At 40.5% G+C, this 17,295-nt stretch overlaps 1 protein-coding gene across 1 annotated transcript in view; it reads right to left on the bottom strand.

Annotated features, from left to right (window-relative positions):
• The window catches only part of Depdc1b (DEP domain containing 1B), an 84,208-nt gene that overhangs the window by 35,061 nt on the left and 31,852 nt on the right, over window positions 1-17,295 (bottom strand). The window contains exons 4-7 of the mRNA XM_004623066.2: window positions 16,975-17,102; window positions 16,199-16,329; window positions 13,798-13,845; window positions 9,780-9,920 (exon numbers count right to left, since the gene is read on the bottom strand). Of these exons, the coding sequence (XP_004623123.1) occupies window positions 9,780-9,920; window positions 13,798-13,845; window positions 16,199-16,329; window positions 16,975-17,102 (448 nt within the window). The remainder of the gene's footprint in view (window positions 1-9,779; window positions 9,921-13,797; window positions 13,846-16,198; window positions 16,330-16,974; window positions 17,103-17,295) is intronic.

The following is a 17,295-nucleotide window of genomic DNA, read 5'->3' as shown; positions in this document are numbered from 1 at the left end:
TAAGATAGTGATAGTACAAATTCCTCTTAGTTCACTGAAAAGACAGGTTTGTGCTAAGATTGCTTAGACAATTAAATGCTGATCTCTTGTACTCTGAGTACCTAAAGATAAAAATATGCAATATATTAACCATTGTTATCAATGGTTATCATATTGTTCCTATTATATTGTTTTTTAATTTTAGTTTTTGTTTTTTTCTTTAAAAATAAAAAACGGTAGGGAGGAAGGGTAGAAAAAAAATAAAATAAAAGATAAAAAAAGGTAAATGATAGACTATTCCACCCAAGAAATCCACACGACCAATAAAAAGCAGTAAACTTCCTTGTCACTTGCATCAGATCAGAGAAATGAAAAACCTTGATAGGAAAAGCAAGCCCTGGTAAGGAAACGGGCACGTAAGAATGCTGCTAGTGGATGTGAACACTGCCGCAACAGCTCTGGAAAACAGGCAGCCAGAAACCGGTAACACCACGAAGCCAAGGCCATCTGGCGATTCTGCGTACCAAGACGCGCTGCGGTGTCATCCAGGTGGCAGGCACACGGCTGGCTGGGGCATCACTCTCTGTTCTGCCAGTTCAATCACATCCAAATAGCGCTTTGGGTGGAAATCTAGAAAATACATTGCAAGATCAACTTTCTAAAGTGCTGTTGGACAATTCTATTTTCCTTCCAGGAGAAATACCCAGTAACAAGTATGGCTTGCACCTAGATTCTAAATAATCTGTTTAAAGAAATCAAGAATTCTTGAAGAAATGGCAGATTCCAGCCCTGGAAAAAGAAGGTCCAAGATAAAGCTGTAAGGCCAGAAAGTGAAGAAGTGTTCCAGGAGTGAAGGGGGGAGGCAGAAGCAAGCAGAGCCCACGGGACAGGCCTCCTCGCTGGTCAAATCCAGGGCACTTTGAGCATCAAGTAAAAGAACTACAGCCAGGGGCGGACAGGAATCTCAGGGCACTCACCTAACATAATAAAGCCCCAGCGATGTACATGCATGCACGCGTGCGCGCGCGCGCGCGCACACACACACGCACACACAGACACTTATCACCCAATGAATAAAATATGAAGTCCATGCTGGCATAAATAATTAAGGTGAAAGGTTAATGGAGAAGAACTTTCCAAAGGTATAAATAGCTCTACACCACACCACAACGCAGCTTGACAGAGCCCTCTAAATTACTGTAACAGGACACATGGAGCCTGAGAGCCCCTGCCGGGATGCACTGCCAGGAACACAGCCTCCTGTCCACTGTAACCTGCCCAGCACTCATGACCTGAGAATCAGCACGAGGAAACAGCAGACAAACCAACAGTGGGAAACTGGGATGACTAACAAACCTGAAGGGAATCTAACCATAATCAATCAGCATTACTTTCCTGGTTTTCAGGCCTGCATTTGGTCTCAAAGGAAAATGACTTTAGTCTGTAGGGGGAAAGTTCTGCACAAAGAATTGGTAAAAGTCACAGGTGGGCTAAGAACACGTTATGAATAGTCCATGAATATCAATGGTAAAATGATGGCTTCCATTCTTGCCACAAAAAGGTGGAAGATATATATATATCATACGAGACAACACTCGGGTGAGGCCTCCGCACTCCGCTAAGCCCCGCTGTCCTCTCAACAGGCCTGCGGTGCTGCACAAGCCGCACGCAGGGTTTAAATGCACATCTTTTGATAGGCCTCCATTCAACTTCACTTCTGAGACAGCCACGGTCTGATTTCAACATTGCTCTCAGTCAGTGTGAAAGCACGATGTGACCCTTATGAAATCTACATAATAAAACACACTTTCAAACAGGTAGCTAACATAATGCAGTTATAGACAGAGAAACAGAAAACCTTCAGCTTTACAGGACTTTTCCTCAAAATCACTGGCGCCAGAAAGGGCTGCTGAACTGTCTTGGAAAGAAGCAGTTTGAGTTTCTGAAAGATAGAAAATAGACTCATGGAAATATTCAATAAACAGATGAAGAACAACAGCACAGGAGTTCAGGAGACCAGCCAACTCTGGAAATACTCGGAAATCATTATTACATTCATCCAAATAGACTTTAATAGAGAGGTTAAAATAAACCAGTCTCTACTCGGACCTGAAAAGTGAAAATTTAGTTAGAAAAAGATCTTGTTCTCGGGTGGGCCAGAGAGCTCAGCAGACTAAAGCACCTGCTTAGGCAGACAAGGGACTGGGTTTCGATCCCTGGCTTGCAGTGCCAGCCCTGCCCCCAGGTGGGCTAAGACTGGGTGGGGTGGCATGCACCTCCCAGCGCTTGGGAGGCTGAAAAGCAGGAGGATCACTATGAGTCTGATCTGGGTAGTGAGACCCTGTAGACCCTCTACTAAATTTAAAAAAAAAAAAAATCTTCTCAAGAAGCTTACCACAAGCCACACAACATGGAAGACAGTGATTGAGCTCTGTGTGGATATCACAGACCCCCAGGGACAGGCACAAGTAACGAGTCACCGTGGTCATGAAGAATCAAATGTAAGATCTACGAGAGCAGCCATTGTCCTCTGAAAGTATCTGAGTACTTCAGGTAATACTCTGAGCAAAGACATTCAACAACTTTCCTCAAAAATGATATGAGCCAATCCCAAGGCAGAAGGATGATATATGTATGTATGTTACAGTTGTAGTGTCATCTTTTCTATTAATCCTTTTATGCCCAGTGTTCTATTTTTGGAACATACATTAAAATGAAACTTAATAAAAAAAAAATTCTCTTCAAATTCTTGTCTTGAATTTTCTAGGTAACATTTATGAATTTCATAGAAAAATTCAAAACATTGCGACCTTCAGCATAAACGGGTCCATTGTTCTGTGAGGGCTAACACACTCCTGTGTGGCCCTCCGAGAGCTTATTTACAGACACACTGCAGTCAGTGAAGTCCTAGGGCCCATGAAACTTAATCATAAACAGTGCTGCAACTTTATTTTTCCAGTCTTACAGAAGCACTCACTGCTCTACCTCTAGGACAAGTGATTAGGGGAATTTACATTTTTATAAGCCTTTCTTTGCTTTTTCTTTTACTCTTAAAAATAGGGTGGGGTGGTTTCCAACTGTTTTAATCACACCAAAGCAAGCTATTAGTTTCTCAGCATTGTTTCAAAAGAAAGCAGAATCCACATGTTTCCCCAACTCCACTTTAAACACATCACGTCAGACACGGAATGGTCATGCTCATGGTTAATAAAGACCTCACCTCTTTAAAATGACCCAACTGTCTACGGGTCATCTATGTCCCTATATTTATCACCACACTACCGAAAACAGCCAAGAAATGGAAACACACTAAGTGTGCACCTATTGATAAATGGAAAAAGAAAATGTGACCACGTATGCAATGACTAAATATTATCCAGCCATAAAAAAAGGACGGGGAAAAATCATGTACGTATATACACAGGATAGCTAAGATGATTCCACTACTAATTCCTATTGGTTTCTTGAAGGTAGCAATTAATGCTTAAAATTTTTACTTTGACCAATTTTACATGGTTATAACTGGTAATCTAAGCAACTACACTGAAGACAGCACTGTGCAACACAGCAATCAGTGTTGAATACCTATTATATTCTTTTCCTAAAATTGTGTATCATTTCTAATATCTTATCTATTATTTTTCTACTCTCTTCAAAATACAATGTTAAAAAAAAAGAGATTTCCAAAACAAACAAAAATGCAATTCTTTCATTTACAACCACAAGAATAAAGTTGGAGATCATTATGTCTAATGAAGAAAACCCGTCACAGACAAATGCCTCACGATCTCACTGATGTGCAGAACTTAAGAGTTTATCTCATGGAAGCTGAGAATGGTGTGGTGGTCACCAGAGGTTGGGGTGGAGTGGGGTTCAGTGGGGAGAGGATGACCAATGGTCATGATGTCACAGTCATACATGATATGTGGCTAGAAATGTTAAATGTTTGAGAGATGGGTGTGTTTAGTTTAATTTGAACGTTGTACAGTATAGATATGAATCAAAACATTATGTGATAACCCATGAATGTTTACATTTTTGTGTTTATGCACTAGTTAATAAATTTAAAAAGAAAAATGAATTAAAATAATTTTTTAGATGTGCTCATTTAAAATATATAGCTCAGGGGCTGGTGAGATGGCTCAGTGGTCTAAAGCACCTACTTAGAACAAGCTTAGCAGAGCACAGGGACCACGGTTCAATCCCCCAGCACCACATGCCAACCAGCCCCACCCCCTGGTGGGCTGAGCTGGCCACACACACACACACACAAATAAATGTTAAATAAATAAATAAAATACATAGCTCAGTGACCTTTCATAACTATATATACCAGTGTCACCCACACAAAGGAGTCTCCCGGGTCCCTCAGAGCCAGGCCTCTTGACCCCTCCACTATGTTGGTGAACTTAATGCAGGTGGGCCACGGCGGCTACAAAGAGCCCGCTGTCACACATGAGCCAGGTTGCTCATCTTGAAAGTGAGCAGCTGAAATATTTCCCAAATCTAAAACAGTATTTAGAAAATGCGACATTTGTAGACAATCCTACAAGTCAACAGGAAAGCTACAAGGAATTTTTAATAGCAGCTGTAAAGGAGAATTCTAGTAAAAGATTTTTACAGTTCTGTGAGATGGAGAAAACCCTGTTTTTTTGCTTCTGCAGCTAAAGCCAAATTGGAAGAACTTGATCTTCCCAGTTTACACTGGTGAGAGTTTGCAAATCTAGAAACTGAGCTATTGAGATTTCAAGAAAGTTCTATCCAGAGAAATACATTAGAAGACCTGCATGCAAAACACAGGAACAGAGAAGATAGCGCAAAGGGATAGGAAAGGACAGCAGAGTTAGTGGTTCTGAAAATAGATCCTGAACACGTGGAAGTCTCTCTAGGTAACTTTAAGTTAACGGAAGCACTAGGGATGGCTTTTCTTACTTCATTGGATCATCCTTTGCTCGTGAGCAGCTGTTTTCAACTTTAAATTACATCAGATGTGACACAAGAAACACACAGATGACCTAAGAGCTGTGTGTGCTGCTTTCAAACTAGCAGAATACAAGCCAAGGTGTGACAAATTACTAGCAGACACACAGCAGCAAAAATCACATTAACTGTGCTAAACCAAGCCAAATACAAACTTTTACCTTTCAATAAAAAGCAGCTGGCATCAGTGAAAGCTTTGTTAACGTGTTTTTAAGACAAAACATGTTGGGCCCACCAGATAGCTCAGCAGCCGAAAGACCCTGCTTAGGCGGAGCACAGTAGCCAGGTTCAATCCCTGGCATGCTGTGCCAGCTCCGACCCCAGGGCACACTGAGGCGGCAGCAATTGAGACTGGGCATGGTGGTGTGCACCTTTAATCCCAGTTCTTGGGAGGCTGAAAACAGAAGGATCACTATGAATCTGATCTACATAGTGAGACCCTATAAACCCTGTCCTAAATACTGAAGGAAAAAAAAAAAAAAAAGACAAAAGATGTTAATGTTCAAGCTGTTTTAAACTAAAATCTCAGTAGTGAGATTTAATTGAAGTTTTGGCACTTGGCATAAGTAAGTGGCTTTTGGTTAGTTTGGGGACTAGGTCTCTACAAGGTTCACCATCACTGCCCAGTACCCAGGAAACTTCTGACCAGTTCTGTCTGTAAATTATTCCCTTTCCTAATGTTTTATATAAGTTGAATCAGACTCTATGTAGTCTTTTGAAGTTGGCTTTTACTATTCAGTGTATTTTTAAGATTCAATTTTGTTCTATGCATCAGTAGTTCATTACTTTTATTATTTAAGTAAAATTTCATTCATGGATATAGGACAAAATATTTCCATATCTGCCTATTGATAAATATATACCATCTCAAATTTTTGATAACATAAACAAAGCTGCTTATTCTTGTATAAATCTTTGTGTAGTAGACAAACTTTGTAGACATGTGTATTCTTTTTTTTTTTTTCATACCAGGAACTGAACTCAGAACCTTGTGCTTGCCAGGTAGGCAGTGCTGTGCTGTTGAGCTACATCCCCAGTCCAACATATGTATTCTTTTTGGTTAGAAAAGAATTACCACGGGACAAGGGCCGTGAGATAATCTGACAAATGTAAGAACAGAGAGATAACAAGGTAAAATGGCATGCAGCCCCACAGGTTCTCTTAAAAGTCACTAGACAAAAGAGCCAGCAAGCAGAAAACCCAGCCTTATCGATATCTCTAGGTTTAAAAACCCAGTAAGTGATCTCCAAAGAGTCGGGTGGTACTGTGCGTGATCAGTCCAGTGAGTATCAGTGGCATTAGGGAACAATAAAGAGCTGTCATCTCAGCTTCCAGCCCACCTGCAATGCAGGGTGTCAAGCCCAGCTGCCCACAAGAACAGACAAGTGGAGTAAATGAGAGAAAGGAGGCAAGTGAACCTGCCTCAGGCTGAAAAGCATTAGGGAACAGTGAATTGGAGCACCAACCCCTGAAACACCTGCTCCTGCCCATGGAGCACTGGTCACCCTCCTGCAACAGTCTGTGCCAGTAGAAAGCCAAGCCCACAGCTGCAATCTTACAACTTTTTTGAAAAATCCATAAATAACTTGTGCATCATTTTCCTTTGTAAAATCAAACTAAGTATGTTTATGTTGTGTTTAGCTGACCTAAATCTGGCCTACAGATAACACCAGGGTCTCTCAATCTCCAAAGCACTCCACCCTGCTCCCACCCACTTGCTGCCTCCTATCTGCGCCACATGACGGAGCACTGCAGAACTCAGTAGGCTCCCAAGAAGGAAGGATGTGTCTCTGTCTCACTCACAACAAGCAAGACTCAACGACACACTCTTAATAAAAGGAAACAGAAATGGAAATCAATCACTAGGGCAATCATGCTGTTTGAGCAGAATGTTGCACCAAATTAAAAGCATTTTTAAGTTGTCAGGAAAGAATAGGCCTCCTATCTCGAAAAATATCATTTTTTGTTTTAGTTTTGCTTGGTTGGTGTTATGGTTTGTATCTAGGCCAAAGTCTCATATATTTCATGATCCAATGCTGGGATTATGGGTGTGAGTGTTACACCTGCCCTGAGCTGGGTAATCCACATTACAAAGCAGAGAGGGGAGAAGGGCTCGCTAGGTGCTGCAGAAGCTGCCCCTCCCTTTGCTCTTTGCTGTTTTCCCATGCTGCCCTCTGCCATGTGCCGCTCTGCCTTAAAGCCAGCCAAGTATGGACTGAAATTTCCACTAACTGAGAGCTAAATAAACCTTCCCTTCCTTAATTTTGGGTGTTGGGCATTTTGCCCCAGCAACAACAGAAAATTAAGTGAGACAGTGTTTTGGGTTTTTATTTTTAAAAACTTTTAAATGCCCTGCTTCATGTATTAAAACTAACTGTTCTCAGGATTAAGCTCTGGCATCAAACCCATCTACACTAGAATTAAGAGAATAAAGCACATAAGATCAACTAAATGGAAAATTAGTTCCACAAAACACTGTAGATTTTAGCTTCTATACAAAATAGGGTGATTACTTACTTTAAAATACTTTAATGTCATCCTATTCCAATTAAAGTCAAAAGTTTAAGGAATGAGTCAAACCTACCAGAACTCAACCTACTTATGTAATTTAGCTTTTCCCACAGACTCTAAAAGGACTGCTGTATGAGATCTTTTTTAATCAGATAAACACACTACGGCCTCCCACACCCTAAAAAGCCTTCTTCCTTCACTACCTGAGAATATAAAAACATAATTTACCACGCAAAGTGTCTCACGTACTCACCTGAGAAGGACTCGATGGAGTAAAGTGAAGGTAATATAGTACTGCTGGACACATGCAATCATCCATTCTTGCTGGTAGCTAATAGCAACAGGTTTCCATCTGGATAACTTATTTACATAGACTGAGAAACATGAGTTGTATCCTTCTCTAAATCAAATCCTCCATGGATATTTTAGAGGGTGATGTATTAATTGGGAAATACAGTCCACTTTACTGAGATCAAAATACACAATTGTAACAGGCCAGTGATATAAAAAGTATAACTGATTCAAATTAGAATTTGCATTTTTATAAGTTCTAAGTCCTTCCATATTCAAACCAAAAAAATGTTACTACAGAATATCTTAAAAATGGAAAATTAAAAGAAAATCCTATGGTACTTTAATAGTACTATTACCGAACCACTGAGCCACATTTAGGCCCTTTTTAATTTTTATTTTAAGATAGTCTTAATAGTTACTAAAATGCCTAGATTGGGCTAAAATTTGCAGTGTCCTGCCTCATCCTCCAGAGTGCTGAGGTTACAAGTATGTGCCACCCAGCCTGCATTGGAAGTGATTTCTATTCTTTAGAACTCTTCTTTCACCACTGTATAATGGCAGTAAGTGAATACAACAGAAATCTACGGACTCAGCCCACAAGCATACTAAGCCGCAGCAAATACTTGCAATAGGCATGATGTTCGCAAGTGCATGAACCCCCAATCGATTTCAGCTGGGAGCAAAGTACCAAGACCCAGCTGTCTCCAACGCAGCAGTAGGCCAAACAGACCTTCATTTATTCCCAGTGTTGATCTCTCTGAAAACAAACACTCATGTCTACATGATTTATAACTATTCTATTTGCTATGAGAGACCAACAGAAGCTTGAAATCTAAAGTACTGTTATGAGATCCGGTAACTTAATGACGTATAACGGGCACTGTGCTAGGGTACTATGAGAGCAGCCACACTGTTTTACAAAGAAAATTAAGGCAGAACAAAGAAAAGGAACACAAGGGAAAATAAAGGAAGAAGAAATAAGGAGAAAAAGCATTAAACCCCAAGATGCTGAAAAAGTATGTTAATTATTACAAATCTACGTAAAAGGGGGGGATAGCCACAACAACACTAGGCCTTTAAAGCAAAACTTTTGACAAGAAAACAATCAAACTAATTGAACAATTACAACAGCCAGCTGAAAATTCTGACGGAGCGATATATATATAGATATATTTAGCACAGGGTCTACCGGTTCTCACTATACAGAGCAGACTCCTAGTAATTCTCCTGCTTTCAGCCTCCCAAGCGCTGGGATCAAGGGCACACACCACCGCGCCCAGTCTCTGTCCCCATCTCAATGCGCCCCAGGGGCAGGGTTGGCACAGCATACTAGGGATAGAACCCCAGTTCCTGCGCCTACTTAAGCACGCACTTTAGTCCACTGAGCTATCTGGCTGGCCCAAACATTTCCACAACTATTTCTTTTCTATTTTTTCAGTACCAGGGATCAAACTCAAGACTTTACGCTTGCCAGGCAAGCATTTATTCCACTGAACTATCTCCCCAGCCTTAAGAATAATATTATACATCTTGCAATCATGTTGATTTCCCCCACACTTTCCACTATACTTTTTCAAAGATTATTTTATTTTACATGTCTCAAATAACAAAGTCTCACAAAAATCTGTTTCTTCTATAAAAAGAAATTAGATTTCTTAATGAAAGCACCCCCTACACTTGACTACTCATGAAGTCATAGCCAGGGTAATAGATTTAGTCATGCACAGTAAATGTCAACTTACACTCTTCTCTACCAGTGAAGTTACATCCTTGTATGGAAATGACACATTGTTCTTTCTTTGGAAATAAAAACCTCTGGTCCTTGTTTTGAGTTTCATAACAGAACCTATTTTCTTTTACTCCTTCATACAGCAGGAATCCAGTTCTACCAAGCCTGCTGTGAGTTTACCTTTGAAAAATGCTATGAGCTTTGACGAGTGAAAGTCTGAAGAGAGCAAAAATATAAATGATTGAACATCTCCAAAGTGGACGCAAGGCCATTACACCCAACTTACCTAATACGCTGACGAAGGCGTCAAAAAGGTGAAATGTAAGCAGCGGCTCTCTCAAGTGACTGTAATAATCTGCTATCGTTTTAAACACATCTTTTTCAAATCCCAAGTACATCGGCTGCTTCAAATCTGAACAGTTGGGCCCTATTTTGTGTAAAGAGAAAAAAGGCAAAAGAGAAACCTTAATGGGGCAATTATCTCTGAGTGTTAGGATCTGTGTGTATGCATGGGGTATACGGTCACCAAGATGGATAGACATCCTGAAAGTTCTGATACATAGAAAAGTTGTCATGGAAAATTGATGCTGTATAAACTGACATCATACACTTTGCTTATTTAAATATATTTTAAGTCGAAGTCTACTATAAAATAATGAGGAAAAGTACTGGCCTATTTTCATCTTAAAATTAGTCCACTTTTTATGTTCTTGTGAATGCATTTTTATTAAATATAAACAATGGTTAGGTTTCTTGAAAATGTTCAATATTTTCCCAGTCTTGATAAAGATGATCAACAAAACAATTCGCTCACATATATAATACATAAATTATAAAGTCAATTTTAGAGGTTTTCATTATTTCACCATTTTATGTAAAACTCCTACATAGAATTCAGTAAAATAATCATTTTACTCCTCTAAACTCATTTTTCCTATGGTACAGGGTCTTACTATGTAGTTCAGACTTGTAGTGATCCTCTTGTCTCAGCCTCCCTAGTGCTGGGATTACAGGCCTGCACCACATGCCCAGTTCCTGGGCTGGCATGGCATGTGGTACCAGAGATCAAACTCAGGGCCTTGTGCTTGCCAAGCAGGTGCTTAAGCCACTGAGCTATCTCCCATCTAAACTATTTTAAACTAATAACAATGTAAACTTTTTAAGATAACCCAAAAGGAGATTGTACATTTTGTCTTGTTAATTCATTCCAATTCTAAACTCTGTACTTGACTCCCAACCAATCATCAAGTGACAGGCTGTCCTGCAGAGCCAGGCTGCAAAGCTAGACCAGACCTCAGATCACTGAAATAGCCCACCGTGTCCCAAGTCACCAACAAAGCAAAAAAGGCTCTACCAGCTGGGGCCAAAGAGAAATAAGAAATGCTCTCCACAAATTGGGTAGCAACAGTCCATTTAGGAGCAAAGATCCGTAGCAAGTTGACAAACTGGACCTGCCTGAGAAAAATGGCAAGGGTGCCCCGAGGAACACATTAGCCAGCCTTCCTCATTCTTATTACACCACGGACAAAGGAAGAGAAGTGCCAGGGTCAGTTCCAGGCCAGCAAAAGATTAAGCAGCAGCACCCAGTAGACTTTTATCTCTAGGAGAACAGAAATGGCCAAGATAAATTGGAAGGAAAGTCTTCCTACACAATTGCTGGAATGAACAAAAAAAAAAAAAAGATCAAGCTGCCCTAAAAATAAAAAGCACAGTAAAACTTTCTAGGCCTTCCCATTTCAAGGTACTGGGACATCATGAAGTGGGTTTTTCTGTACTCCCTAAAAATCTGTTCTCAGGGCTGGCCAGGTAGCTCAGCAGACTAAAGCACCTGCTTAGGCAGAGCACAGAGGCTACGGTTCAATATCCAGAGCGCCATGCTGGCCCTGCCCCCAAGGCACGCTGAGACTGGGGGTGGTGGTGCACACCTGTAACCCCACCACTTGGGAGGCTGAAAACAGGAGAATCACTATGTGTCCGATCTACGTAGTGAGACCCTGCAGATCCTGCCCTAAATACAGGAAAAAAATTTTTTTCTCTTCTTATAAAAATAATTGTGGGCTTCAATAATAAAATATCTGCATGTGTGCTACCCCACAAACGAGCAGCAGAGACGCCATCATTTTTGCCCGCTTCCTGCTGATCAAGCCCGAGCTGAGCCACTGCAGTAACCAGTCTGAGGCACCTCAGCAGCAAGGCAGGGCTCAGAACGAAGCCCTACCCAGGTACGCGCAGGCTCGCCCCAAGCCGCTGTATCCTTCATGAGGGACGCACCAACCTTATTTAAAAAATGTCGAAATTAAGATTTTCCTAAAAACAAAAGCCAAAAGAAGTATGCAGTGAGCTCTGATAATTTATATTTTTAATAGATCTTTTCTTTCTTAATCACCTTGAACTTTAAGACTTTTTTCTTATTCTAATTTTTCATGTTATTACTGTTATTGATAGATTCTGGAAAAGAAATCCTTCCGCTTTTTAAAATTTTTTTTTCCCACATTTTTGTTGCCTACACGCAAGAAGAGAACCCCATTACACTGGTTTTGGATTTATTCAGCACCCATCACTCATTCTGTGGCCAGCAATGAGTAAGACTGGCCGATAATTAAAGTCCTAGGCTCACATGCATATGGTCTACAACTGCAGAGGAGAATTAAAGAGAGAAAGAAGCGAGCTGCAGACTTATTAAAGAGGAGATAAACAACCTTCAGTGTCATAGGTTCAGCCTATCCTTTTTGTTACAATTTAGATGAATACTGTGGAAATATGGACCTATTAAGGGTAAGACAGACAAGGAACAGATCATGACTCTGATGAGTTTTGAGAGTCAAGAAGAATTTTGGGAAACAAGAGAATTTCACAAAGCTATTTAAAGGCTCATCTTGCCCTTTGGCTACCTTGCCCTTTGATATATAATCCCTGCTTCCAACATCCTCTACCAGATAGAATACCACCTTGTATATCATAACCATTACTGAATTATCATATTTTTTTTTAAATCTTTCCTTTCTATTGAAATTTATTCTAAACATTCTTCAGGGTCAGCTTGATAGATCAGTGGACGAAAGCACCTGCCTAGGCAGAGCGCAGAGGCTGGGGTTCGATCCCCAGCATCCTGTCAGGGTCCTGCCTGTGGGGCACGCTGAAACAGTGATTGAGGCTGGACACTGTGGAACACGCCTGTAATCCCAGTGCTTGGGAGGCTGAAAACAGGAGAATCACTATGAGTCTGATCTGTGTAGTGAGACCCTGTAGATCTTATCCTAAATACAGAAAAAAAATAAAATAAAAATAAAAAACATTCTTCAGAAGTCTTGTAGCATTATGCGTGCAGTACATCTTGTGTAAAGGAAAACTGCACCCCTTACTATATTTTATTTATCACTGAAAATCAAACTCCATAAACGCACCTCGGTGCAGTTTACAGCACTGCAGGCAGGTGTGCTATACTGGCCTCCTACATTCATTTGCAGCTGGCCAAACTCCAGATCTTGCCGCGAGTTCACAAATGGGCAACTGAACTTCCTATTTATACTTCCCAGCTCATCACTGCCAACTCTGGCTGGAGATATAATTTAATTTACTTCGAATGCTTTGAACAAGAAGAATAAAAAGCATTTCCCAGGCTGAAACCACAGTACTTTATATCACAAAGTTTGTTCAACAGTAATCAAAAACCAATGAAAATTCTCATAGCTAAATCTGAGATGTTTGGGCTTCACACAAACTAATGGTGCTCTGTAAGTATTCAAAAAGATAGTACATAATTTTCCATATAAATCCACTAAGATTACCCACATTAAGCTGAATACTTACTTTCACTCTATAGTCAAACACAACTGTCATTAACTCAATGATTTGGGGTCTACTAATTCAAGAATTTATACACTTCATTGTACATGTAAGTTTCTACCCTAAAAAGAAGAAACTGGCCTTCTGAGCTATCTGAGACTCCAGGTAGCTTCTCTAAGCCACATGGCACCACTACCAGCCAACCAAATGACTAGGGCTCTTCTCCTGGAGGCTGAGGCAAGAGGACCATGGGTTCAAGGCCAACCTGAGCTATACAGGCAGCTCAAAGCCAGCCTGACTAAAGAGCAGGATCTTGTCATAAAAACAAAAACAAACAAAAAACTGTGTAGACCTCGCAGCCCTTCCACTTAGTCATAAATTTGTCACTAAAAGCACAGCAATCCCAAAACAATTAATTGCCAGTCTCACAGGCATCAAATCAATGTTCAAGCCAATTTTCTAATTCAGGGTACTAATTTCTGTTCATTTTCTAAAACTGGCAGATAATTAGTACTTACAATTTGCCAAACACTTCATAGCTGACAGTACCCAATGAGGAAGTTCTTCTGCAGAAAAAAAAAAAAAAAAAATCATTAAAGGAAATATTTTATTGAATTCTACATAATTCAAGGAATTATTTACATAGTTGGTATTGTAAGAACTTCTCCGGGAGCATGAAATATGTCACTAATTTAAATATCAGAACATTTAAAAGACAGAACTCTTTCTTTAGCAGTGTTACAGCACAGGCTTATATAAATCACTACAACAATTTTCTCTAAGGAGAAAATATACATTTTCAAGATTTAGTAAAAATAAAAATTGTGTATTCTGTCTCAGAAAAACAAATCAGCAAAGGAATCAATTAACTCCAAGAACTATACAAAGAAAAAATATGGAAGAAAAATATCAGGCAACAAATACATTTGTAGAGCAAGTTTACCAGATACCTTCCAGAACATAATTAAGGGTTAAGTAAGGGCTGAAGGTTGCTCATGGTGGGGTACATGATCACAGGTGTGGGGCCCAGGTTTGACGCCCAGGAGCACAATAAGAAAAAGTATAAGTATCATTTTACCTGTTACAATTTTCAAAATGTTTTAGGCCTAGAAAGCTCCACTAACATACTAACATTTAGCTATTAGCATTAGGACAACCTTCAAATGACAGGAGAAACACTGCCCCGCACAAGCACAGCAGAGCCGTGTGGAGCTGTGTGGCCACTGCCTGGCCACAGTGAGACAGGCCGGTGTCATGATTCCACTTGTACTCTCGACTCTCAAAGTGAGAAGATGCTGCTGGCCTGGGTCACAGAGAGGAACTGAGCTTTGTACAAGCCCACACTCTTTCTAAAGTACCTAATAGGATGCAGGATGACTGCCCACCTGGCTGTCGCTGCAAGCATTAACCTGCTACACTTGGAAACCGTGGAAGGGCTACGTGACTGCAAAGGCCCTATTAGCCCCATCACCCGGAACTTAATGCAACATGTTGGTATCCACGTAACAACTCGAGAAGTCACCACAGACCTGCTGCTGATCCTGCTGCCCTCCATTCCTCATACAGGGGCTGAAAAAGGCAAAGTTCTATTTTCAAAGACAGGTTCTGCTCCTGTCAGGATACAAGGCCTAAAACACCTTCCTCTGATATACTCTTGTCTACTGCACAAGAGCCTCCAGCCCTGAATTCAATATTTTATAAAATCTGAAAAGTTACTAGACCATCTTCTCACATTCAAATGTCATTTAGTCCCAGTCAATTCTTAGCATCAAGGACTGGAACTAAAAAAAAGAACAAATCATAGTGCTTAACTCTCTCTGGTCCCACCCTTGTCCTTACAAAGGAAGTCTAAAAAAATTAGTCTGGGGATCACAGACCTCTGTAAGTACCATCACTATATTTCTCCAAACCAAAAACCAGGTCAGGTGACTGCTAAGTGTCTTTTTTCCCCGTGCTCTACAAACTAGCTTGATCTATAAACAAGGTATTGAGAACTATTAAAGCACCTTCAACATTTAAAGAGCAACCTTGGGCCAGTGACCAGGGTTCAATCCCTGGCACCACATGCTGCCCCAGCCCCACCCCTGGGTGTGCTGAGCCAGCCACCAAGACCAGGCGTGGTGGCGTGCACCTGTAATCCCAGTGCGGAGGCTGAAAACAAGAGGATCACTATGAGTCCAAGCTACACGGTGAGACTCTATACCAATAATTTTTTTTAAAAAATTAAAAAAATAAGGAACAACCTTATTGAAAAGGAAATAAAGTAACATAATTCAAGACCACCCCAGGTAACCTGGCAAAAAAACAATTTCATGAAAAATTAAGTCAGAACTCTAAGTCACACTCCGGAGTCCACCTGAAAACAGACTCAAGCACTCGGGTCTTTTTTATTTTTGAGGCCGGCTCAGCCCACTGTTGGGGTGGGGCTGGCACAGCATGTGGTCCCTGCATGCTTGCCTAAGCTTGTCTAAGCAGGCGCTTCAGATCACTGAGCTATCTTGCCAGCCCACACACTCAGGTCTTAAACACACTCATGTTTCCGAGTCGCTGGAAGATATAGTACACAACCTACTTGGTTGCCAGGGGAATAAAGAACTACCCTTGGTGGGCCGGGGAGATAGCTCAGTAGAATAAGCACCTGCCTGGCAAGAGCAGGGCCTGAGTTCAATCCCCGATTCTGCCAAAAAAAAAAAAAACTACCCTTGGGATGGATTTTTATAGTGTCCTTTCTATTCCATTTTCTTCATCTAAACAATGAGTTAGAAGATGTCTTTTAAAAAAAAAATTAAGCATTAGGAAGTACATGATGAAGGAGGAACGCATCATTTAGAGTATCACGGGGTTCCACGGGGACGGACGGTCTGGACCTGCACAGTGGGTGAGCTGGCTCAGACAAAAGCAAGGGGTTTGGGCACTTACTGGACTTGTCGTCCAGGATGACAACGCCCTGCTTGCTGACGCTGTAGACATTGTAGATGATGAACTTGGGGTTGATGAGCTTGCTGTCTAAGACTTCCTCTAAGGAATCCAGGCCAAGGATTTTCTGTAAACTATAGAGATAAACAGGAATTAAAATATTTAATTACTTCTAAAGAACTATTAGTTAACTAAAAGCAGGGAACTTCAAAAGATCCATTTATGAGGCATTATTCTCACATATTTTACCCAATCTTTGTGAGCAAAATATTTACAAATAGAATATAAGATAAAATTAAAAGATTTCTTTTTTCACCATTAACATATTACTTCAATGATTTCATTATATAATACCTTGAGTTCTAAGACAGTAATTTTATAAGCAAAAATATTACAACAACAAAAACTAACTAACCGAATGGTAAGAGGCTACTATTAGTACATCTTTGTGGGAAAAAAATTGCTGTAAGACTGTTAGGTTTTATTATACTTACAGCATGTACCTCAAACACTTCAGACCAAAGTATTATGTTTCTGATGTGAAACATGACAGTATTACCAGAAAGTTTTACAACTTTTAAACATCTATTTTTAACTGTTACAAAGAAGAAATAGAAAATCCCTAGAATTCAGCTACATTGTGTTGGTACAGGACATAGGTATAAATTATACAAAGTTCAGATTTTTATCCGCAGTTCGCAGAAAGTATGCAGAAAGTAGTGAAACTGCAAAATAGAAAACAATTACTAAAATTTCTCATTCGCATCCACTGTACATACTACGATAAGGTCATGGACTTCCATATCTCTTCCACGTGGGCCTCCGTCAGCTGACTGCGGTGGACCAGGCGGCAGGCTGGCACCTCGCCGATGGCAATGCTGTGACGCTTGAACCACATCTCGGAATTCTAATTCAGAGCCGCAAGAAGGGCCAGCAGAAAGGGGACAACAAGAGAGGGGATATTTCAGAATAAGACTGTATGAGTTTTGGAGAAATGTCTTTGATTTGGCTACTCATAATTTGATTTAAAATGATTAGAGTTATAGGGCTGGTGAGATGGCTCAGTGGTCTAAAGCATCTACTTGGAACAAGCTTAGCAT

Source organism: Octodon degus, unplaced genomic scaffold, assembly GCF_000260255.1.
Source record: "Octodon degus isolate 3935 unplaced genomic scaffold, OctDeg1.0 scaffold00001, whole genome shotgun sequence".
Taxonomy (NCBI): Eukaryota; Metazoa; Chordata; class Mammalia; order Rodentia; family Octodontidae; genus Octodon; species Octodon degus.
Note: the sequence above shows the minus strand (reverse complement) of the source record. Positions and strands in the feature narration are given on the sequence as shown.